Raw genomic sequence first — 24,816 nt, forward strand, 5'->3', positions numbered from 1 at the left:
GTTCCAACCTTTTTATTACATTTTCTCTACTAAATGGTGAGGGTTTTATTTCTCTGACTTAAAACTGATTCAGAAAGCCATAAATTATGTCAAAATTTGATAAATAAAATATTAATGTAATTATTTAGAAACCTGAACCAATAAAAGAATAAACAAATTAAAGTATTAAATGCAGTTGCTCCTAGAGAGTAGGACAGGACAAGGAAGGGTGATTTTGAACTTTTTAATATGATTTTATTTTTTTGATGTGTATATATATATAGCTGACCAGGCCAGGTAGAAAGTTCCAGAGAGAGGCTTGAAATTCTTATTCTCATAAGAGATTAAAGAAGTGCTTATTCTGATCTTTTGTTTCTAACCTCATCTAAGCCATATTCTCTTATATTTCACCCAGAGGCAAGTATGGCTCTCATCTAGCTTGAATCATATATTTATTTCTTTTCCAAGATGACTCAAGGCTGCCTCGTCCCTAATGGTTCTGGGTGGAGAACTGGCTTACCTGGTTATACTTATGTAGTAGTCAGAGAAAACAGGAAAAAAACATTCTGGTAAAGATTATATGAACATTGGGACGTCCCTGGTGGTCCACTGGTAAAGAATCCACCTTACAATGCAGGGGATGTGGGCTCGATTCCTGGTCAGGGAACTAAGATCCCACATGCCGTGGGGCAACTAAGCCCACGTGCCACAACTACTGAGCTTGCACACCTCAACTAGAGAGCCTGTGTGCTGCAAACTACAGAGCCCATGCACTCTGGAACCCACACGCCACAACTACAGAGCCCACGTGCCCTGGAGCCCGCATGCCACAACTAGAGAGAAGCCCGTGCACTGCAACGAAAGATCCCACATGCCACAACTAAGACCCAACACAGCCAAAAATAAATAAAATAAACAAATTTTTAAGAAAAGATTATATGAACATTAAAATAACATTAGAGTCCCTGGATCTGCATGGGTTGCCTCCCTCCAAAAATGAGGCGGAGGAGGGAGTGGGGGAGGTTGAGACCTTGCTTTGCTGATGTGTGTCAATGCTCTTTATTTTATTAGGCTGTCTTTCCTCAATCTCCATCCATCCGTATCTCCCTCATCTTGTAATCTCCAGCACTACCTCTAACTCATCTTTGCTCCCCCAACCATAGCAATTGAAACAAAGTCTTAGGACTGAATTTCTTCATTTGCTTGATTGACTAGTTGTGATTGTGCTCCAACTGTTTTGGAAATGCATTCATCTGACATATGAACAAATAATAGAAGACAGTTTTCAACCCTCCAAAACATAAAGAGATGGAAATGTGTATTTATACATTTTTTTTTGATTTGCATTTCCCAGATTACTAATAAGCATCATTTCATGTGCTTGTTGGCTGTTTGTACATCTTCTTTGGAGGAATGTCTACCCAAGTCCTTTGCCCATTTCAGAATTGGATGGTCTTCTTATTGTTGAATTTTAAGAATTCTTTATATATTCTGGATACTAACCCCTTATCACAAAATATTTTCTCCTGGGACTTCCCTGGTGGTGCAGTGGTTAAGAATCCGCCTGCCAATGCAGGAGACATGGGTTCAAGCCCTGGTCCAGGAAGATCTCACATGCTGTGGAGCAACTAAGCCCATGCGCCACAACTACTGAAGCCCATGTGCCTAGAGCCCGTGCTCTGCAACAATAAAAGCCTTTCAATGAGAAGCCCCCGCTCACCGCAACTAGAGAAAGCCCATGTGCATCAACAAAGACCCAATGCAGCCAAAAATAAATAAATAAATAATTTCCCCTATTCTCTAGGTTGTCTTCATTTTCTTGATAACGTCCTTTGATGCACAGTGTTTTTACTTTTGATGAATCCAATTTATCTATTTTGTTGTTGTTGCTCATGCTTTTGATGTCATATTTAAGAATCCATTACCAGGGACTTCCCTGGTGGCACAGTGGTTAATTAAGAATCTGCCTGCCAATGCAGGGGACACAGGTTCGATCCCTGATCCAGGAAGATTCCACATGCTGTGGAAGAACTAAGTCCATGAGCCACAACTACTGAGCCCACGTGCCACAACTACTGAAGCCCTCAAGCTCTAGGGCCTGTGTGCCACAACTACTGAAGCCTGTGTGCCTAGAGCCCATGCTCCACAACAAGAGAAGCCACCACAATGAGAAGTCTGCACACTGCAATGAAGAGTAGCCCCCGCTCGCCACAAATAGAGAAAGCCCACGCGCAGCAACGAAGACCCAATGCAGCCAAAAAAAAAAAAAAAAGAATCCATTGCCTATGTTTTCTTTTAAGGGTGTTAAAGTTTAGCTCTTATATTTAGATTGTGGATTCATTTTGAGATAATTTTGCATATGGTGTGAGGTAGGGACCCAGAGTCATTCTTTTACATGTGGATATCCAGTTGTCCCAGCACGCTTTGTTTTATTTTTTGTTTTGTTTTGTTTTGGCCATGCTTCATCTTGCAGGATCTTAGTTCCCTGATTAGGGATTGAACCTAGGCCCCAGCAGTGAAAGCACTGAGACCTAACCACTGCACCTCCAGGGAACTCCCCCCAGCACCCTTTGTTGAAGAGACTATTCTTTCCTCCACTGAATGGTCTTTATACCTTTGTCAAAAATCAGTTGGCCATAAATATGTAGATTTACTTCTGGACTCTCTTTTCCGTTGGCCTATTGTCTATCCTTATACCAATACCACACTACTTTGGTTACTGTAGCTTTGTAGTTTGTTTTGAAATCAGGAAGTTTGAATCCTTCAACTTTGTCTTTCTTTTTCAAGATGATTCTGGCTCTTCAGGGCAAGTATTTCCTTTTAGCTCTAAAGTCAATTTCTGCTTATAGCCAGGTTTGTGACTGTTTCCGGACCACTATGGGTGCCTCCAGCCATGATGACATTATTTGGAATAATGCCATTTTTCCAAACAAGGCATTATTCCTCTCAACAGAAAGAGATGTATCTGGGTATTTGTGGAACCACATTTAGTTCCTGAGAAAAAAATTAAGTCAAACAAGATTTTAGTTTTAGTTTTTTGGCATCATACAAGTGAAAACAATACATTTATGGGCTGAAATATTTGTCTAAATAGAAGACACAGAAATCTATTTTCTATAGTTTAGACATAATTCTAGACACTATGGCAAGTCTAACATGGTGGACACAAAGTCAAGGTTTGAATGATATTCTTGCTGTGTGAGGGTTGTAAGGCAGGTCCATTTGAACAAAAACCTTGTGTGTACACTTTTCTTCTTTTGCCCCTCCCTTTCCATTGCCCATCTTGCCTTTTCTTCTTCCTAACTTCCTTCCTGGTCCTATTCTCACACCTCCTTCTCTGAAGATCTTTCTACGCCCTGCCTTCTCTTTTCCTTGCCCTGCCTTCTCTTCCTTGCCCTGCCTTCTCTTCCTTGACCTTTAAAACTCCCACCCCCTGACTGAATCCCAACTCAACTTTAGGAAAACAAGTTAGTCAAACTGATCCTCAGAAAGTGGTGTCAACGGCTAACTCACTAACACTCAGCCTTCAGTGTTCATCTGTTAGCCCAAGGAGAAGCCAGTAGGTAGAATAATTGCAGATTGTCTAGGAAAGCCATTTGAGTCCCTCTGGATCTTTCATAAAATCACTCCAGTGAGCCTATGATGCGTATATTTTGAGACAACCTAGTACTCTGTCTCAGTTTTCTGTTTTTCTTTAGAGCGGAACCTGGACCATCACATGTGGCGGGGAGTGTTGTAGAGGGAGATCTAGGGCTGGTTCCTTCTGGTCCCACCTTAGTCAAGTCCTGAGCCCTTCCTTTTACTCCATCAGTGGATCCCTCTGGACATCCAAGTTTTCACTTTCTGCTCTGGGCTATTGTGCCATGTGTTGTTCACACAGGGTCATTCTTCTTGAATGACCAGCGTGTTTTGTGTTGCCTGCTGCCTGTGACTGGCCTTCACTGACTCCCATAAGAAGGACTCTGAGCTTGATGTAGATTCCCCTTACTCGTGGCTTCCCAGTGGTCAGGAGGGCTACCTGCAGTTGGAGGTTCTCTTCTTGGAACTTCCTCTCCCCAAAGTACTGTGGTTCATAGCCAGCTGCCTGGGCTGGTATTAGACCACCTCTCCTTTTCATTCCACAGGGACAGGACCCCTCACACAACTTCTTGGATTCCATTTTGTTTGTTTGTTTTGTTTTGTTTTTTTAGTTCATGTATATTTCTAATAGGTATATTGGATCCTGTGTCCCAGTCAGCATAACTCTCCCCAGTTTTGAAACAGTTCAGATAATTATCTGACCTCACCTTCGAAACATCACTTAACTCTAACATGAGAGAAACGTCTTCAGTTTGTCAGGAGCAGAACTTGACTGGAGAAGAGAAAAACAAAGCCCATAATTATAATAAATATGCAAGAGCACAGCAGCAGCATTTAGGATCTTTAAAATTATATTCAGGTCCTTTTATGTCTCACTTATTTCACTTAGCATAATGTCCTCAAAGTTCATCTGCAGCATGTATCAGAATTCCTTCCTTTTTAAGGCTGAATAATAATTATGTGGTATGTACATACCACGTTTTGTTTATCCATTCATCTGTTGATGGATATTGGGTTGTTTCCACCTTTTGGCTATTGTGAACAATGCTGCTATGAACTTTGGTGTGCAAGTATTTGTTCAAGTCCTAAGTTTTGATTATTTGGGGTATATACCACAGAAATAGATCATATGCTTTATCATACCTCCCTATGCTATTCCATTTAGCTGCCTATTCTTTCATCAGAACGATACCTTTCTTTTTTATCCTGCATGGTTTTTTGTTTGTTTGTTTTGTTTTTTAACATCTTTATTGGAGCATAATTGCTTTACAATGGTGTGTTAGTTTCTGCTTTATAACAAAGTGAATCAGTTATACATACACATATGTTCCCATATCTTTTCCCTCTTGCATCACCCTCCCTCCTACCCTCCCTATCCCACCCCTCTAGGTGGTCACAAAGCACTGAGCTGATCTCCCTGTGCTATGCGGCTGCTTCCCACTAGCTATCTATTTTACGTTTGGTTATCCTGCATGTTTTAATAAAATTTTTTTTTGTATCCAAAATGTGTTTATTGGGATGGTTTCCCATTCATCTTGATTCAGGGTGATTTTAGTGCTGCTTCTGTCTGAAGGAGCAACCTTCTGTAAGCCTTGCTTTTCCTCCTGTAGGCTGGCAGAGGACAGTAGAGCAGCCAACACACAAAGCTACTGTTTGTGCATGGCTAAAGACAGTGGTGATTTTATAGCATCCCGGGCATTTCACATCCATGAAATAAGAACTGGGGCTCTGCACCAGGCACTTCTTCTTGTGTTTCATCTTCTCTTCTGGAGAGGGATGAAGGAAATCCTTTGCAAGAGGCAAGTTCTCATGGGAAGGTCATCACTGCCGGACAGGCTGTATGTTTTAATATCTGATAGGACTGGTCTCTGAACTCCACCCTCCCTCCATTTCCTTTACTTCTTCTGAATTACATTGAGTATTTTCTCTTATTAATTTATTGGGAAGAACTTTAGAAACTGATACATTACCATGCTAACAAAAGAGACACCTTTGTTTACAGCCATTCTTTTTTTATTTTTTGGCCATACCGCGCAGCTTGCGGGATCTTAGTTCCCCGACCAGGGATTCAACCTGGGCCTATGGCAGTGAAAGTGCCAAGTCCTAACCGCTGGACTGCCAGGGAATTCCCTGTTTACAACCATTCTTTATATATTCCTTACTGTATTCTGATGTAGTTCATATGCGCTCCAAACATCCATGGTGATTTATACTGGAAGTGGTGTGCATGCAATTTGTGATTTTGTTGAAATATTATTGCAATAGCTTTAGAAAAGCAGTTGACACACATGCAAGTGTTAATTTGAGTCAACTGATACCAAGGGATAATGCTTGATTTATGGTAAGAGGTTTCATCGAAATATTTCTCCTCGTTGTCACTTAGCAAAGGTAATTGCTTACTAAGCTAGTCTCTTTGCATAAATTTCAATTTTCCAGCATTTGATTAAACTTGACAATTGGGATTCTCCATGGAAACAGCGGAGCAAGATGCTACACCTTCCAAAAAACATAAAAATAGTGCTCTCTCATTTGTTGCCTGGCAGCAATACTCCTTGTTTTTACTCACAGGAGAATTTATTTTTGCTGATTGGCGTAACGTTGGCAGGGAAAGGACAAAATAGTTCTCTCAGCAATCAAAAATTGATAGGGCAGTTTAACCTTTTCCTTTTTTTTAAAGACCCAGGTGAGGTCTTCATAACTTTAAATAGCATAAAAAGCATATACTATACAGAAGCATAAAGCATATAAAATATAAAGGCAGAGTGAGTATGATCAGAGAGGAGCCTTCAGTAAGAGTCTTTGAGGACAAAGGTTCTTTGATTAAGGGACACACTAGATGAAGCAGTTGCGGTTCTCAAGCCGTGTGGGTTCAAACTGCATTTATAAGGCTTAACAATAGGTCTTAGTCTAAATTTCATTTTGTCTCCCATCCTGGTTGGTCCCTGTGGTAGATAATATTTTTGTTCATGACTCTTTCTTCCCTCCCCATCCTCGCCATTGCTTACTACAGATGGAGCACACTTCTCTAACTCACTCACTTTGGGTTTGGTCTAGAGAATATGGGTGAATGTAACAAACGTCATGTCTGACCAGAGGCTCTACATGAATTTGTGAAATTTGGCTTGACCTCCTGCACATGTGTTATGAGGAGAGAATGCCCTGCATAGCCATTGCCCCTTCAGCCTGGGTCCTGGAATGAGAAACACGTGGAGCAGACCCAAATCTAAGGTCAGGGGAAGCCTGGCCACCCACATGCTGTGTGCAGACCAGCAAGAGAAAAATAAACATTTGTAGTTATAAATCACTGACATTTGGGAGCTGATTACTATGTAATATTATTACAGCAAAAACCTGACTAATATGGTCATCAAAAAAAAAAAAGTGGTTCTGAAGAACCTAGGGGCAGAACAGGAATAAAGATGCAGATGTAGAGAATGGACTTGAGGACACGGGGTGGGGGAAGGGTAAGCTGGGATGAAGTGAGAGAGTGGCATGGACATATATACACTACCAAATGTAAAGTAGATAGCTAGTGGGAAGCAGCAGCATGGCACAGGGAGATCAGCTTGGTGCTCTGTGACCACCTATAGGGGTGGGATAGGGAGGGTGGGAGGGAGGAGATATGGGGATATATGTATATGAATAGCTGATTCACTTTGTTATACAGCAGAAACTAACACACCATTGTAAAGCAAATATACTCCAATAAAGATGTTAAAAAAAAAGATTGTTCCTATTAGTGCCTACTGTGAGCAATCATACAGACTTTAGAATGTGCACGCTGGGTTCTGATTAGCTGTTCCCCATCTTTCCAGTCATCAGTCAGATGGAGCAGTCTGATTAAATGACTGGCTTGGCCTGACGACGCTGAGGGTGTTCTTCTTTTTTTAATTAATTAATTTATTTTATTTTTATTTTTGTCTGCATTGCATCTTCATTGCTGCTCGCGGGCTTTCTCTAGTTGCAGCGAACGGGGGCTACTCTTCGTTGCGGTGCGCGGGCTTCTCACTGTGGTGGCTTCTCTTGTTGTGGAGCACGGGCTCTAGGCGCACGGGCTTCAGTAGTTGTGGCACGTGGGCTCAGTAGTTGTGGCTTGCAGGCTCTAGAGCACAGGCTCAGTAGTTGTGGCACACGGGCTTAGTTGCTCTGCAGCATGTGGGATCTTCCTGGACCGGGGCTTGAACCCGTGTATCCTGCATTGGCAGGCGGATTCTTAACCACTGCACCACCAGGGAAGTCCGCTGAGGGTGTTCTTGAAGGTGAGATTTATTTATTCATTTCTAAAGTCTGTATTTATAAACTAGGGACAGATATTCTAGGAATTCTATTGGTGGAAAAATCAGTTTACAAAACAACTTGTATGTTCTCATTTAGGAAAATTTGAAACATGCACTGGCAGCTCCAGAATTTCTATATAGAATTTCTATATAGGTGGGCTGGATAGCAATCTGATTGGAAGAGAGTTGGGGGTGAGCATAAAGTTTTGACATTTCATTTTTATACCACTTTAATATAATTGAAAAAACTCCCAATGGGCCATATCAAAGAATTACTTGGAGGGAAGCTGATGAAGATGGTGTGGGAACTTTAAGGCCCCATACTCCCAGATACTCCTTGGCCCTGACAGTGCCTATATTAAGTGTATCTATAAATACACAGAGAGAGGGCTGGAAGCATAGACACCAAAATGAATGGGAGTTATAAATGGAAAGTGGAATTTGGGGAAATGTTTACCCTCTTCTTTGTATCTTTCTGTATTGTTTGAATGTTTTGCACTAAACATATATTATTTCCCCCAAAACCAATGAAGTTGTTTTGCACAAAGAAAAGAAAAAGAATCCTACTGACCTCTACTTTTTCCCACATCTTATTTTTTTAATTAATTGATTTATTAATTGATTTTGGCTGCATTGGGTCTTCGCTGCTATATGCGGGCTTTCTCTAGATGCGGTGAGCCAGGGCTACTCTTCTTCATTGTGGTGCGTGGGTTTCTCATCGCGGTGGCTTCTCTTGTTGCAGAGCATGGGCTCTAGGTGCGTGGGCTTCAGTAGTTGTGGCTCCTGGGCTCTAGAGCACAGGCTCAGTAGTTGTGGCACACGGGCTTAGTTGCTCCACCGCGTGTGGGATCTTCCTAAACCAGGGCTCGAACCCGTGTCCCCTGCATTGGCAGGCGGATTCTTAACCACTGCGCCACCAGGGAAGTCCCCACACACGTTATTTTAATCATCTAACTGGTGCCCCTAAATTCCCAAATTTCAGTTCTTCCACAATGTCTTACCCACTTTTTAGCTTCAGTCAGTCTCTGAAAACAACCAAGTGTAAAAGAAACAACATGGGTATAAAAAAGAGCCCTGGGGACTTCCCTGGTGGTCCAGTGGTTAAGACTCCATGCTTTCACTGATGGGCCCGGGTTCAAGCCCTGGTTAGGGAACTAAGATCACACAAGCCTTGAGAGACAGCCAGAAAAAAAAAAAAAAAGAGCCCTGCTCTGTCGGGTAAGATTCCAGTTCTAGCCCTTCCCTTCTCTGTAGGACCTCAGCCTCCAATATGCAAAGGGAAGGATTGGGATAAGTAGGGGTTAGAAACTCAAATGCCTAGAGGAGCCAGGGAGAGACAAATGACAGGAACAAATGGGGCTGTGCTGGACTGGAAGAGCCCACCCACCCTCAAGGAAGCATCGCTGCAGGTCCGAGGTTGTCAGGCTTTCCTATGTATCCAGGCACTGGAAGTCGGGTTTTTATATGGAATCTCCTGATTTTTGAATATTAGCAGATGCACTTTAAAACGTTTTGTGAATTCCTTGCAGGCCAAATTAACCTCACCTATGAATCCCTCTGGCACATGGTGAGCTGACCCTGGCTCAGATGCTCTTTAAGGCAGGGGTCCTCAACCCCCGGGCCGCGGACCGGTACCTGTTAGGAACCCGGCCACACAGCAGGAGGTAAGAGGCGGGGGGAGCGAGCAAAGCTTCATCTGCCGCTCCCCGCTGCTCCCCATCGGTCTTACTGCCTGAACCATCGCTCGTATCACCGTCGGAACCATCCCCCACACACACCCGGGACTGTGGAAAAACTGTCTTCCACGAAACCTGTCTCTGGTGCCAAAAAACTGGGGACTGCTGCTTTAAGGCCCACTGTTTCACGCTCCCGTAATCCACTCAGGCGCCACCTAGTGACGGCGACTGTCACAGTTCCCAAGAAGGCAGTGCAGGAAAAGGACTTTCATTTTTTTGGCCTCGCTTGGTGTAGCATGCGGGATCCCAGTTCCCCCACCCCGAACCCCAACCAGGAATCACACCCACGCCCCCTGCAGCGGAAGTGCGGAACCTTAACCACTAGATCACCAGGGAATTCCTGAAAAGGACTTTTCAAATAGATCCATTAGGAGGTAATTTATTTGTATGCCCCCAAAATTAATTTTCTAAATGACTTCCTAAATGGCCTCTCAGGTGTAATTAGAATATAACCAGATAGATCAAAATCATACACGATTTACTCACAGCTAATTGGGAACATAGGATTATGCAAGTGAATAACATTTATTATTTATTACATTCCAGGCGCTGTTCTGCTTTAAAGTATTATTTCATCTAATCCTCACCATAATCCTATGAATTAAGTACTGTTACTACCCTGATTTTATCAGATGGAGAAACTGATGCCCAGAAAGATCCTGTAACTTGTAACAAAGTCACACAACCGATACCCCTTCCTTTCCAGCTCCGACCCCGGACACAGCAGCTGTCGCGAAACGTTGATGCCCAAGAGGAACCGGATTGCCATTTATGAACTCCTTTTTAAGGAGGGAGTGATGGTAGCCAAGAAGGACAACCACATGCCTAAGCACCCCGAGCTGGCAGACAAGAATGTGCCCAATCTTCACGTCATGAAGGCCATGCAGTCTCTCAAATCATAAGGGTACATAAAGGAACAGTTTGCCTGGAGACATTTCTACTGGTACCTAACCAACGAGGGTACCCATTATCTCCGGGATTACCTCCAACTGCCCCCTGAGATCGTGCCTGCTAACCTGCGCCACAGTTGTCCTGAGACTGGCAGGCCACGGCCCAAAGGTCTGGAGGGAGAGCGACCTGCAAGACTCACAAGAGGGGAAGGCGACAGAGTCACCTACAGATGAAGCGCTGCGCCCTCTGGTGCCGACAAGAAAGCCGAGGCCGGGGCTGGGTCAGCAACTAAATTCCAGTTTAGAGGCAGATTTGGTCGTGGACGTACGTGGTCAGCCACCTCAGTAAAGTCTGGAAGAGATTGTTTTGTGTTGAATTAACGTGTAGTCAGAAAAGATTAAAAAAAAAAAAAGTCACACAGCCACTTAGTAGTGGAGCTGGGATTGGAACCCAGGCAGCCTTAGTCAAGAGGGTATGCTCTCCTAGATAGAAGCTAGATTAAGGCATCATGGTTGTAATAGTCACTTCAGTTGCAAATGACAAAAAGTAAAGCAAAAACAAGGCAGGGTTAGGGTTTCTGGATGTAGAAATACCTGGAGTCCAAACAGCGGCATCTCTCCCCTCTGTCCCCCACTAGGTTCTGCCTTCTTCTGGTTTGTCTAATCTCAAGAAGGCACAGGACAAACATGGTACCTTCTGGCACCACAAAGCAATAGGAAAAGAGCAGTTGTTTAGTGAAAGGTCCTGAAAAAAAAGGCTCACGTTTTAGAGAAAAAAAACCGGATCCCCACCTAACACCACGCACAAAAGTGAGCTCCAGACAGATTAAAGACCTACATGGGAAGATAAACATATAAATTTAAAATGAGAAAATGTGAGAGACTGTCTATGTTGAGAAGGACTACAGTGAAACTCAAAAGCACACGCCATGGGCTTCCCTGGTGGCGCAGTGGTTGAGAGTCCGCCTGCCGATGCAGGGGACACGGGTTCGTGCCCCGGTCCGGGAAGATCCCACATGCCGTGAAGCAGCTGGGCCCGTGAGCCATGGCCGCTGAACCTGCGTATACAGAGCCTGTGCTCCACAACGGGAGAGGCCACAACAGTGAGAGGCCCGCCTACCACAAAAAAAAAAAAAAAAAAAAAAGAAGAAACCACCTGCCAATGCAGGGGACATGGGTTTGAGCCTTGGTCCAGGAAGATCCCACATGCTGTGGAGCAACTAAGCCCATGCACCACAACTACTGAGCCTGTGCTCTAGAGCCTGCAAGCCACAGCTACTGAGCCCACGTGCCACAACTACTGAAGCCTGCACGCCTAGAGCCTGTGCCCCGCAACCGTAATGAGAAGCACGCGCACCACAACAAAGCCCGCTGAAGCTGAAGCCTGCTTGCTGCAACTAGAGAAAGCCCGCATGCAGCAACAAAGACCCAACGCAGCCAAAAATAAATAAATATATAAATCTTTTTTTTTTTAAAGTCTACAAATAATAAATGCTGGAGAGGATGTGGAGAGAAGGGAACCCTCCTACACTGTTGGTGGGAATGTAAGTTGGTGCAGCCACTATGGAGAGCAGTATGGAGGTTCCTCAGAAAACTAGAGTTACCATATGACCCAGCAATCCCAGGATATATATAATCTTGGGCATTTATCCAGACAAAACTATAATTCAAAAAGATACATGCACCCCTATGTTCATAGCAGCACTATTTGCAATAGCCAACACATGGAAACAACCTAAATGTCCATCGACAGATGAATGGATAAAGAAGATGTGGTACATATATACAATAGAATACTACTCAGCCATAAAAAAGAACAAAGTAATGCCATTTGCAGCAACATGGATGCAAGTAGAGATTATCATACTAAGTTAAGTAAGTCAGAAAGAGAAAGACAAGTGCCATATGATATCACTTATATGTGGAATCTAAAATATGACACTAATGAACCTATCTACGAAGCAGAAACAGACTCACAGACATAGAGAACAGACTTGTGGTTGCCAAGAGGGAGGGGGTGTCGGGGAGGGAAGGACTGGGAGTTTGGGATTAGCAGATGCAAACTATTATACATAGAACGGATAAACAAGGTCCTACTGCATAGCACAGGGAACTATATTCAATGTCCTGGGATAAACCATATGGAAAAGAATATGAAAACATACACACACACACACACACACACACACATATGGCCATGACTGTCTCCTGAGCCACTAGCTTCATATATATATATATATATATATATATATATATATCTGAGTCACTGTGCTGTGCAGAAGAAATTAACACAACATTGTAAATCAACTATACTCCAGTAAAAAATATAAACAGTAATGAAACTCACACCACTCATTCCCAGGAGGTGAGATTTAAACCCAGATATTTTGATGCTACAGACACTCCCTTACCATCCTTCTAGAGCTGGAGCTCTCCTGCCTGCATTTTTGTCCCTCCCAGGGCTCTGCTCTCTAAGGCAGCAGAGGAGGTGAACATGTCCTCAGGCCTTTGCCTTTTAATTGGCAACACCTGGAGCTACAAAGCCCTTCGAAGCCCAAACAGGCTGAGGCTACACTGATGAAATTAGTAGGCAGTGGTATTAGGATTTTAGGATTGAGCATCCAGCCTGGCAACTTAGTCTTCCTCCTAAAGCAGTCACTGCAATAACCCCTGCCCAGTTAAGACCACTGAATAATGATAATAATAACAAACATTACAGAGTACTTAATTAGGTGCCAACCCCATACCGAGTGCTTCACGTGTATTATCTCATTTAATCAGCTAAACAATTAGTTGGGTACTATTATTATCCCCTCCTACTTTTCAGATAAGGAAACTGGGGCTTAGAAAACTGAAGTTAAGATTGTCTGTAGCCAGGAAGCAGTGTGTTGAGACATGCATCAGTGAAGTCTGATCACTTGTTCTTGTAGCATTTTATTTCCAGAATGTCTCCTGAGCCACTGGCTTCCCCAATATCTGCACCCACCATCACCAGGACTACCAAAAAAGGAAATCAAATGATGGGCTTAATAAGACATCGAAAACATTATTTTACGTTTCCAAAGCTGTACTTGTTCCAATGGGTGCTGAGTGGGAAGGAAAAAATAGTGTTAACCTCTTCATTAGTGAGTCCTCCCCACCAGCCTGATTCAGCCCCCTAAACAATAGATACAATTACACTGAACAACTGTGTGTTTATTTCCATGTCTAGACACAGAGGTTGCATTTGAAAACAAAAGAGAAGAGAAAAAGGAAAGCACCCTGCTGTTTTTTTAATTCTTTTTGTCAAACTTTTTCTCTGCCTGGATGCCCTTCTTGTGATCAGGAGAATATCAAGACTTTTAAAAACAAACAAACCCTTTCGTAGAGGAATTGGTATTAATTTAGGAGTAAAACAACAATTATTTAAACAGCCTCTAGTCTGAGTAGAAACAAGTCATTTTAAACCTTAGCGGATTCACCACCTGCCAATGCAGGGGTCACGGGTTCAATCCCTGGTCCGGGAAGATCCCACATGCCACGGAGCAACTAAGCACGTGAGCCACAACTACTGAGCCTGCACACCACGACTACTGAAGCCCCCGCACCCTAGAGCCCATTCTCTGCAACAAGAGAAGCCACCACAATGAGAAGCCTGCGCACCACAACGAAGAGTAGCCCCCACTCGCTGCAACTAGAGAAAGCCCACACGCAGCAACAAAGACCCAACACAGCCAAAATTAAATTAAATTAAATTAAAAAACACAACAAAAAAAACCCTTAGAGGATTCAGAAAATCATGAATGGATGCTAAAGCTAGTGATATAGTTTCACGAGGAATAGGTTTTTTACATAGTGTCAGAGTACCTCCCCACAAATTACATATTGATTGTAAAGGGGCAAATAGTAACTTGACAGTGGCAAGACCTGCCAGACAGCAGCTTTAGCACCCAATCCAAGTTCACATCACCAGTATTGAGACAAAGTGACACCAGGAAAATTGACAGCAGGTCTCTCCTGAAATAAGGCTCTGAGAAAGACAACATCATTTCTGCCCCAAAATGCACGACCTGAATCTAAACACGAAGGAACTGCAGACAAGCTCAAATGGAGGACAGTTTACAAAATAACTGGCCTATATTCTTCAAAGGCATCAATGTCATGAAAGACAAAGACAGATTGAAGAACTGTTTTCAGATTAAAGAAGAACGAAGTACAATTGAGTGGATTTTAGTTTATTCTCAGAGGTTTGCAATCCTCATTACTCTCTGATTCCAGGACATTTTCATCATCCCCCAAAGAAACTCTCAAACTCATTAGCAGTCACTCCCCATCCCCCTCCTCCCAGCCCTGCAACCACTGATCTACTTTCTGTATCTATGGATTTGCCTATTCTGGACATTTCGTATGAACAGAATCATAGAATATGTGGTCTTTTGCGACTGGCTTCTTTCACTTAGCGTGTTTTCATGTTGTAGCATGTGTCAGTATTTTTCTCCTTTTTATGGCCAAGTGACGTTACATTGTATAAAATACACCACATTTTGTTTATCCATGCATCAGTTGACAGGCTGTTTCCTTTTTTTTTGGATATTATGAATAATGCTGCTATGAACATTTATGTATAAGTATTTGTGGGAACATTTGTTTGCCCTTCTCTTGGGTGATCTGTCTAGGAGCGGAACTGCTGGGTTTTAAGTTTTTGAACTGCTTTTGGAAGTGGCTACACTATTTTACATTTCCAACAACAATGTATGTTCCAATTTCTCCACATCCTCACCAACATTTTCTATTGCCCATCTTTTTTATTATAGCCATCCTAGTGGGTGTGAAATGGTATCTCATTATGGTTTGACTTGCATCTCTAATGACTGATGACATTGAGCATCTTTTCATGTGCTTATTGGCCATTTGGATATCTTTGGAGGAACTTCTGTTCAGATCCTTTGTCCATTTTTAAATTGGGTTGTCTTTTTTTTTTTTTAACATCTTTATTGGGGTATAATTGCTTTACAATGGTGTGTTAGTTTCTGCTTTATAACAAAGTGAATCAGTTATACATATACATATGTTCCCATATGGGTTGTCTTTTTATGGTTGAGTTGTAAGCGTTCTTTTTATATTCTGGATACTAGACTTTTACCAGATACGTAATTGCAAATATTTCCTCCCACTCTGTGAGTGATCTTTTAATTTTCTTGATAGTGTCTTTTGATGCACAAAAGTTTTTAATTTTGATGAAGTCCAACGTATCTGTTTATTCTTTGGTTGCTGTGCTTTAAGTATCATATCTTAAACCACATATCTATGTAAGACACCATTGCCTAATCCAAGGTCACAAAGATTTATACCAATGTTTTCTCCTAAGAGTTTTATAGTTTTAGCTTCTTTGGATTTTGAAGGCAAAATTATACCACCTTTGAATGTGCTGCTCCAGACCACTTGCCTTAAAGAAGCCAGTTTTAAGTGGGGTCCCAGAGCAATAAAACTCTGCAGTGAATCCAGGCTGCGGTACAAGCCACCCTGCCACTTGGGCCTTTTGACACAGCATAGCACTTGAATGTTTTTGGTAAATAAAAGTACCAGACAAAGCCCCAGTAGGAAAATCATAGTCTAAATAGGTACAATTTTGGAGCAAAGCCATGCCCTCTTCTGCTATTAACTATTCTACTTTTGAGAAAAAGTTTCTGGTTTGTTACTAAGCCCTGATAGGACCAGATGCTTGGCTGTGAGAAATCTGGTAATTCTACAGACTGGGTGCTCTCTGACCTGCCAAGCCATGAGGTCAGGTGTGTGCAGCAGCATTGCATCCTCAGATGGTGGTGGTACACGTACACACGAGAGCAGATTGGAGCAGGTCTAAAAGGCATATGCAAGGTGTACACGCATATGGCTAGGACTTATTCAACACCTATTTCTCCTTTGACACCCACTCCTGTTGCATTGCCGCCCCTCCATCAAGCCACACCATGACCTCATGGAGAGTTTCCTAGGACCAGGTTTGGATAAAGAAAAAGCTCATACCTGGTTTACAGATAGATCTGTACAAGTGTTGACTGATTTGTGAAGATCCCTTCAGAATTCCTTCTCCCGTATGTACATTTCCTCTCAAGGCTGCCCACCCCGAATCTTACTCCACTATCATTTCTTGCACAGTGGTCTTGCTTGAAACCACCCCAGCGTAGTAAGCTGTAGCTGCTTCTGTCAACAGAAAGCCCCAAGTGGACATAGATGGCACATGACAAAGGCATATTTACCAAAGTATAGCCGAGGCAAAGGCTGGAAGAGTCTCTACTCTGAATGATCTCAGGTACAAGCCTGGCCAATAAAATTTCTGTTAAGAAAACACCTTGAACCAATTAGCTTCTACATGACTCAGGCATACACCTGGGGTATTTGGTAAATCCATTACTCTCTAGTATTTGATCTTTTTTTAAAAATTGAAGTATAGGGCTTCCCTGGTGGTGCAGTGGTTGAGAATCTGCCTGCCGATGCAGGGGACGCGGGTTCGTGCCCCGGTCTGGGAAGATCCCACATGCCGCGGAGCGGCTAGGCCCGTGGGCCATGGCTGCTGAGCCTGCGCGTCCGGAGCCTGTGCTCCACAATGGGAGAGGCCAACAGTGAGAGGCCCGCATACCGCAAAAAAAAAAAAAAAAAAAAAATTGAAGTATAGTTGATTTACAATGTTGTGTTAGTTTCAGGTGTATAGCAAGCATTTGATCTTTTTAATCTATATCTTTCTGGTGTATAATTATAACCACAGGCTAAATTAAGCAATTTTGGAAGCAATTCATCACTTTCACCACAGTATCCTCCTAAAAAAACTATGGTTTTCTACCAAATAGTTTTGTGATCATTGGATTTTTGAGCAATTGTTGTAAAGGATAGTTTTTTAAACATGGTAAAATTGTGACACTCATCAAAATATAAAATAATAATAGGTCAAAGATTTTATTTAACTTGTTAACAAATTAGAGGACTAATAAGATATTATAACTGGGTCAAAGGATAATACAAAGAACCACATATATAAGCAATTGGTAATAATGAACTTACAAATTGATACACAATTGTAATAACGCAGGGAAAGAAAGAATTCAATTGCATTTCCACCTATCAAACTTTAGTTGCATGCCTATGGACAAGAATCATTTGCATTGCCATCAGTTATCTACAATTTATGAATTTACAAAAGAGCTCAAAGACAAGAAAAGGCGCAGATACTCCATAGAATTAGATGACCCAGCAGGGTGTGTTCAGATAATGTCTGCCTATTTTTCCACTGAAGACACCCAGTAATCATTTTGCTCCATTTCAATGATTTTCACGGTTTCCCCTACATTCTCTAGTTTAACCTCCTTATTTCACAGATAAAGAAAACGAGGCCCAAACAGACTCGCAGATATGGAGAACGAACTAGTGGTTACCAGTGGAGAGAGGGAAGTGGGGAGGGGCAAGATACGGGTATGGGGATTAAGAGATACAAACTACTGTGTTTAAAATAAATAAGCTTCAAGGATATATCGTACAGCACAGGGAACATAGCCAATATTCTATAATAACTATAAATGGAACGTAACCTGTAAAAATTGTGAATCACTATGTTGTAGACCTGAAACTTATTTAATATCGTAAATCAACTACGCCTCAGTGGAGTTCCCTGGTGGTCCAGTGGTTAGGACCTGGCGCTTTCACTGCCGTGGCCCAGGTTCAGTCCCTGGTTGGGGAACTAAGATCCTACAAGCTGTGCCGTGCAGCCAAAAATTAAAAAAAAATTTTTTAATTAAAAATATTATGCCTCAATAAAATATAAATAGGGGCTTCCCTGGTGGCGCAGTGGTTGAGAGTCCGCCTGCCGATGCAGGGGACGCGGGTTCATGCCCCGGTCCGGGAAGATCCCACGTGCCGCGGAGCTGCTGGGTCCCTGATATATATATATATATATATATATTTATATTTTTATATATATATATATATATATATTTTTTTTTTTTTTTTTTTTTTTTTTTTTTTGCGGTACTTGGGCCTCTCACTGTTGTGGCCTCTCCCGTTGCAGAGCACAGGCTCCGGACGCGCAGGCTCAGCGGCCATGGCTCACGGGCCCAGCTGCTCCGCGGCACGTGGGATCTTCCCGGACCGGGGCACGAACCCGCGTCCCCTGCATCGGCAGGCGGACTCTCAACCACTGCGCCACCAGGGAAGCCCAATAAATGATTTTTAAAAAGAAAAAGAAAAGGAAGACTCGATAAAAATAGCAGTCATTATAATATATTTGCCACAAAGAATGGCAATCATGTTGGAAGCACTGGCTTCTCCAGACAGTGCTGGACCTGTGCTTCTGACCTTCTCATAGCCTCCTTCTGTTACTGTGTTCGTTTATTTCTACATGGACTCTAACCCCTCCCATTGACCTCTTCCTTTTCATTTCTTAATATCATCAATTAACCAGCCTCCATCTTACCCTGGGTCAGGGTGACTGTCTAGTTTGCCTGGTGACTTCACATAGCTAAGCTCAACCACTGTCATTTTATTTGCCAACTCTGGATAAAGCCAAAGCCTTATATCGTTGCTGCATTGTGTATATGAATTACTATCTACAGATAAACCTGAGGTTTATGATCAGAAAACAAGAATTGTTTTTAATCCCACAAACCAAAAGTAGGTTAGCCCTCAGTATCTTTTCACACCTTGCTGGTTTCTCACTTTCTGTTTTCTCTCAAAATAGTTAAACAGAATACAAACCAGCAGGGGTTGCCCACAGTTGTTAGCAGGACTGCTATCTCTCACTGAAACTGACCTGTCAATCCTTCCCTCCCCTTTCCCTACTTTAAAGTCCTCTGCCTCCTATAATACCCTGCTGGGGTCAAAGTCCTTCACAGAGTGGCCAGTGTACAGTACAAACAGAGCCTTGACACATACTGCGGGCTGAAATCAAGAATGGTAGGGACATGGAATGCAAATCAAAACCACAATGAGATATCACCTCATACCTGTCAGAAGAGCTATCATCAAAAAGACCATAAATAACAAATGTTGGCAAGGATGTACAATAAACTTGAAAATCTTGTACACTGTTGGTGGGAATGTAAATTGGTGCAGCCACTGCGGAAAACAGCATGGAGGTTCCTCAAAAGCTAAAAATATAACTACCAGGGACTTCCCTGGCAGTCCAGTGGTTAAGACTCCGAGCTTCCATTGCAGGGGACATGGGTTCGATCCCTGGTCAGGGAACTAAGATCCTGCATGCCGCACAGTGCGGCCTAAATAAAAAAATAAATAAGAACTACCATACGATCCAGCAATTCCACTCCTGAGTATATATCCAAAAAAAATGAAAACACTAATTCGAAAAGATGCATGCACCGCAATGTTCATAGCAGCAGTATAGCCAAGATATGGAAGCAACACAAGTGTCTATAAACAGATGAATTGGTAAAGAAGATCTGGTATATATATATATATATATATATATATATATATATATACAGTAGAATACTACTCAGCCATAAAAAAGAATGAATTTCTGCCATTTGCAACAATATGAATGGATCTGGAGGACATTATGCTCAGTGAAATAAGTCAGACAGAGAAAGACAAATACCGTATGTCATCACGTATATGTGAAATCTAAAAAATAAAACAAACACATCAATATAACTAAACAGAAGCAGACTCACAGATACAGAGAACAAACTAGTGGTTTACCAGTGGGGAGAGGTGAGAGGGAGGGAGGCAACAAGGGGTAAGAGATTAAGAGATACAAACTACTATTTATAAAATACATAAACCACAAGGATATATTGTATAGCACAGGGAATATAGCCAGTATTTTATAATAACTTTAAGTAGAGTATAAGCTATAAAAAGTTCAAATCACTCTATTGTACACGTGAAACTAATATAATATTGTAAATCAACTATACTTCAATTAAAAAAATTTTTTAATGGTAAGGACATGAAGTAAAGCAAAATTGTCAGGACAGGAAATCAGATAGCAAGCCTTGTCCGTTTGCAAGTGCACAGGACAAGGTATATATAGAGAGAGCTGGGTCTGATTTCCCAGGATTTGCTGCAGTTGAGCGAGGTCCAGCTGCTGGCAGGGTTTATAAAATATGGCTACAATCACCAAAGGAAGTTAAACAGTAGCCAGGAGCCAGAACAAAGTTACCCACAGGAGAAAATATCTTGATTTATTTCCGTTTGCATTACTTGCTATAAATAGCATGGCCTTGGCCTCCTTGTACTGCCTAAGGAAAGGGATTTGTGGCCCTATTGTTCTTCCTCCTGTTTTATTGATAAAAGAAAGGGCAAAGGTGGAAGACATACTCCCAGTTGGCAAAGCTGTGAGACTAAACCAGCTGGACTGAGGAGGAGAGACTTGAGATGGGCGGGCACCAGGGTCTCCAGTACTCCGGAGAGAAACAAGTCATAGAGGAGACGTTTCTGTATAAAGACAGTGGTTAATCCATGCAACAGATACATCCTTTCAACAGATACAGACTGAATGGAGGAGCAGAGTGAGAGATCACAACCAGTCTCTCTATATGGTTACTTGTGTATATCATTCAGTCAAGCTCTTGAAATTCATATTGGAACTGGACCCGCCATGTTTAAACTTGACAGTCCAAAGGGAGGTATTATCTTGGTCAGATCACATATTCTCAAAGCAAGCAGTCTTAAAATGCTGAGCCTAAATGTATAACTTGTAATGGGATGTCACCTGGCAGATGTGGGAAATTTATGTTTCCAAGTTAGGGGGTGTAGGTATGTACACCAATCCCAAAGGTCTAAACTCACGCTAATACACGTGTAATGAGAGCCACATATGTGGGATGTGTGTAGAGAGCCGGGGACCATGAAGGCCATGTCCAAGGCCAATTCTGAGGCTTAGTATGATGAGGTCTTGGAAAAGGTGCAGCAGTGGCTGTGGAAATGGGCAAAGGTTGTAAGAGGCATTTCCCAAGAATGGATGGTGAAAGATGCTTCTAGCTTTTGAACCTGTATGCGTGCAGCCAGGCCGTTCATCTGGTCTAAGGATCTGCTGGACGATCCCAGAGACTCCAATGCACTGAGCCACGTCCCGTGTCCACAACTCTGAGTTCAGGAACTTTGTAGACCAGGCAGCTTACCTGAGGTCGGGCAGGGTGATGATCAGCCATGCTGAGGGTATGTAAATGGTGCCCCACAGTGAAACCCCATAGTGTTTAGCCCCAGGACTGGGGAGGGTCACCTGGCCCAGCACATACCAGGTTGATACATACACACAGCAGTCTGGGCCCAGGAGGGGTCAGTTGAGCTTCCTGGAGGCTGAATGTGACCCTGGAGACTCAGATGTTCCCATCTGCACCTCACCCCACCACCAGCACACGCACATTTATGGTGAGATTGTTTAGGTTCTGAAGCTTGCACTTCTGTCCCTCCCAAAGATTGCTGCTGATTGATTTGTTTTCTGACTGCTCGCTTCCTTATGGATCCCCTAGGTATGTAAAACCTGTCTGATTTACCCAAGGGGGTGACTGGGCTTGGCTTTCCTTCCCTCGGAGCCAGCTACTGACATTCATCAATACAGCTGATAAACCCGGGTGAGGAAGTGAGGCTCTAGAAACTCCTATGTGCTGTGGTCAGAACGGCCTCCTCTTCATCATAGCAGGTTCAGGGATATTTAAAACAGTTGCCTAGGGACTTCCCTGGTGGTCCAGTGCTTAGGGTTCTGCCTTCTAATGCAGGGGGCGCGGGTTCGATCCCTGGTTTGGGAATTAAGATTCCCAAAGATTCCACATGCCTCGCGGTGTGGCCAAAAAATTTAAAAATAAAATATAAATAAATAAAACAGTTGCCTAACTTTACCTCTTAAGTGGCAATGGCCAAGCAGTCCTACACACAAAGAAGGAACTTGAAACAATTCATAACAGGGGTTTACAGGTACCTACCTAGTAAACTGGGCATTCCTGAAGGCGGCTGGCCTGGAGTGAGAGACAGCAGGTTCTGGAAAGGAAAATGACCATAAGAGAGAAGTCTTGTTTAATTTACCTAAAGGGTGTCTGCATTTGACTTTCTTCCATCAGCCCCTTCTATTGACAAATTGTGTCTGCACAGCTATCATGCAATGGAAGAGAAGGTTCATGTGTAAAGATGTTGGTTGTAACACTTTGAAACAGCAAAAAATTAGAAAATATCTCAATGATCACCGTGGAGGATTGGTTGTATAAATCAAGACACATCTATACCATGAAATACTAAGTAACCATTAGAGGAAAAGGTAGAGAAAATATATTTCAAAAACATATGAAAAATAATGGTTTTCGAAACATTGGACACCAGGTGATAAAAAACAGTGATCCTTGTGGGACAAGAAACAAACAGGACTCTTTAACATGGCCTGTGTGACCAGGAACAGTCTGGCTCCTCCCTGCTCCGGGGACCTCGCCTTGCCCCTCGTTCTCTCTGCTCAAGCCACACTGAACATATGTTCATCCCTCACACTCAGCAGGATCCCTCTCACCACAGGGCCTTTGAACCTGCTCTTCCCTTTACCTTGCTAATTTCTACCTTCAGATCTAGCTTCTTCAGGCCTTCTCTGAGCCTCCTGACTCCTGGGCTAGGTCCCACAAAAAACACTCTCAGAATCGCATCTTTCTGCTCCTTCTACCTCTCATTTGTCATAACATATTATATAACATAACAAATATATACAATCAAATGTATATACATACATATGACTCTTCGTTAATATCTATAGCCTTATTGGTTTGTAAATAGACAGGGTCTGTGTTCATTTTCATTCTCCATTGAATTGACACTTTAGCACAGTACATTCCATAACTATTTGTTAAATGTGCAAATCAGTGAATGCAATTCTTATTTGGGGTGATTTTTGAAATATTTAGTAGCAAATATGGCATAGGCACTTTTCATTCAGTACTGGAGTCATCTGTAAACAACCAGCATAACCATACGCATGAACACTAACCATATATCAATATTAGCCCTGACGACATCACAATACCAAAATTTCTAATGCAAACTTATGGTTTTCATTCTGAGTTATTACAGGATTTACATGGGACCATAAATAATGAAATAATAAATTTAAATGACACAAGCAAAAATAAAATCAGATCTATTTGCTTAATTTCATTTAGAAACTGAAGCAGTTAAGATTAGTTTCAGGGACTTCCCTGGTGGCGCAGTGGTTAAGACTCTGCGCTCCGAATGCAGGGGGCCTGGGTTCGATCCCTGGTCAGGGAACTAGATCCCACATGCATGCTGCAACTAAGAGTTCGCATGCCAGAATTAAGGAGCCTGCATGCCGCAACTAAGGAGCCCTCGAGCTGCAACTAAGGAGCCCAAGAGCTGCAACTAAGGAGCCCGTTTGCCACAACCAAGACCCGGCACAAGCAAATAAATAAATTAATTAAAAAAAGATTAGTTTCAGCTTTATGTGATAGAACACCCAAATTAACAATGAATAGGGGCTGCCCTGGTGGTGCAGTGGTTAAGAATCCGCCTGCCAATGCAGGGAACAAGGGTTCAAGCCCTTGCTGGGAAGATCCCACATGCCATGGAACAACTAAGCCTGTGCGCCACAACTACTGAGCCTGTGCTCTAGAGCCCGCGAGCCACAACTACTGAGCCCACTTGCCACAAGTACCGAAGCCCGCGTGCCTAGAGCCTGTGCTCTGCAACAAGAGAAGCCACCACAATGAGAAGCCTGCCCACCGCAACAAAAAGTAGCCCCCGCTCGCCGCAACTAGAGAAAGCCCGTGTGCAGCAGCGAAGACCCAACGCAGCCAAAAATAAATAAATTAAATAAATAAATTTTTAAAAAAACCAAAAAACAATGAATAAGCCTTGCATGCAACACACACACAAATGCAGTCTGGAACTGGTATGGAGCGTCTATGATATCATCAGGAATGCAAGCTCTTTAAGCTTTCCACTCCTCTATCCCTTGGACTCTTGGCTTCAAGATCTAAGATAGCTGTTAGAGTTCCAGCCATCACATTTACATTCTAGGCAGCAGGATGGAGAATTGGAAGAAAAAGAAAAAAGAGGAAAAGAAGACATGCAAAAACCTTTTAAAGCAGTAGTCCTGTGACTACACCTAGCTGCCAGGGAGAGTAGGAGAAGGGAGCCTTTGATGAGTGAAAATTATAGATTGTATGACTTTTTAAAAATATTCAATGCTTTATTTTTTTTATTGGACTATAGTTGATTTACAATGTTGTGTTACCTTCTGCTGTTCAGCAAAGTGAATCAGTTATACATACACAAATATCCACTCTTTTTTAAAATTCTATTCCCATACAGGTCATTACATTGTATTGAGCAGAGTTCCCTGTGCTATACAGTAGGTCCTTTTTAGTTATCTATTTT

At 42.5% G+C, this 24,816-nt stretch overlaps 1 protein-coding gene, 1 long non-coding RNA gene and 1 pseudogene across 3 annotated transcripts in view; 1 reads left to right on the plus strand and 2 right to left on the minus strand.

Moving 5' to 3' along the window:
- The window catches only part of LOC141279754 (uncharacterized), a 70,434-nt gene that overhangs the window by 37,695 nt on the left and 7,923 nt on the right, over positions 1–24,816 (minus strand). For both annotated transcript variants that reach the window (XR_012334538.1, XR_012334537.1), the window contains exon 2: positions 22,371–22,425. This is a non-coding gene — a long non-coding RNA (uncharacterized lncRNA). The remainder of the gene's footprint in view (positions 1–22,370; positions 22,426–24,816) is intronic.
- LOC101318567 (small ribosomal subunit protein eS27-like) lies at positions 4,957–5,479 on the minus strand. The gene has a single exon (XM_019946652.3). The coding sequence runs from the start codon at positions 5,314–5,316 to the stop codon at positions 5,110–5,112; it is 207 nt and encodes a 68-aa protein (XP_019802211.2). The 5' UTR covers positions 5,317–5,479; the 3' UTR covers positions 4,957–5,109.
- LOC101318859 (small ribosomal subunit protein eS10-like) lies at positions 10,315–10,851 on the plus strand (annotated as a pseudogene).

Source organism: Tursiops truncatus, chromosome 10, assembly GCF_011762595.2.
Source record: "Tursiops truncatus isolate mTurTru1 chromosome 10, mTurTru1.mat.Y, whole genome shotgun sequence".
NCBI classification, from domain to species: Eukaryota; Metazoa; Chordata; class Mammalia; order Artiodactyla; family Delphinidae; genus Tursiops; species Tursiops truncatus.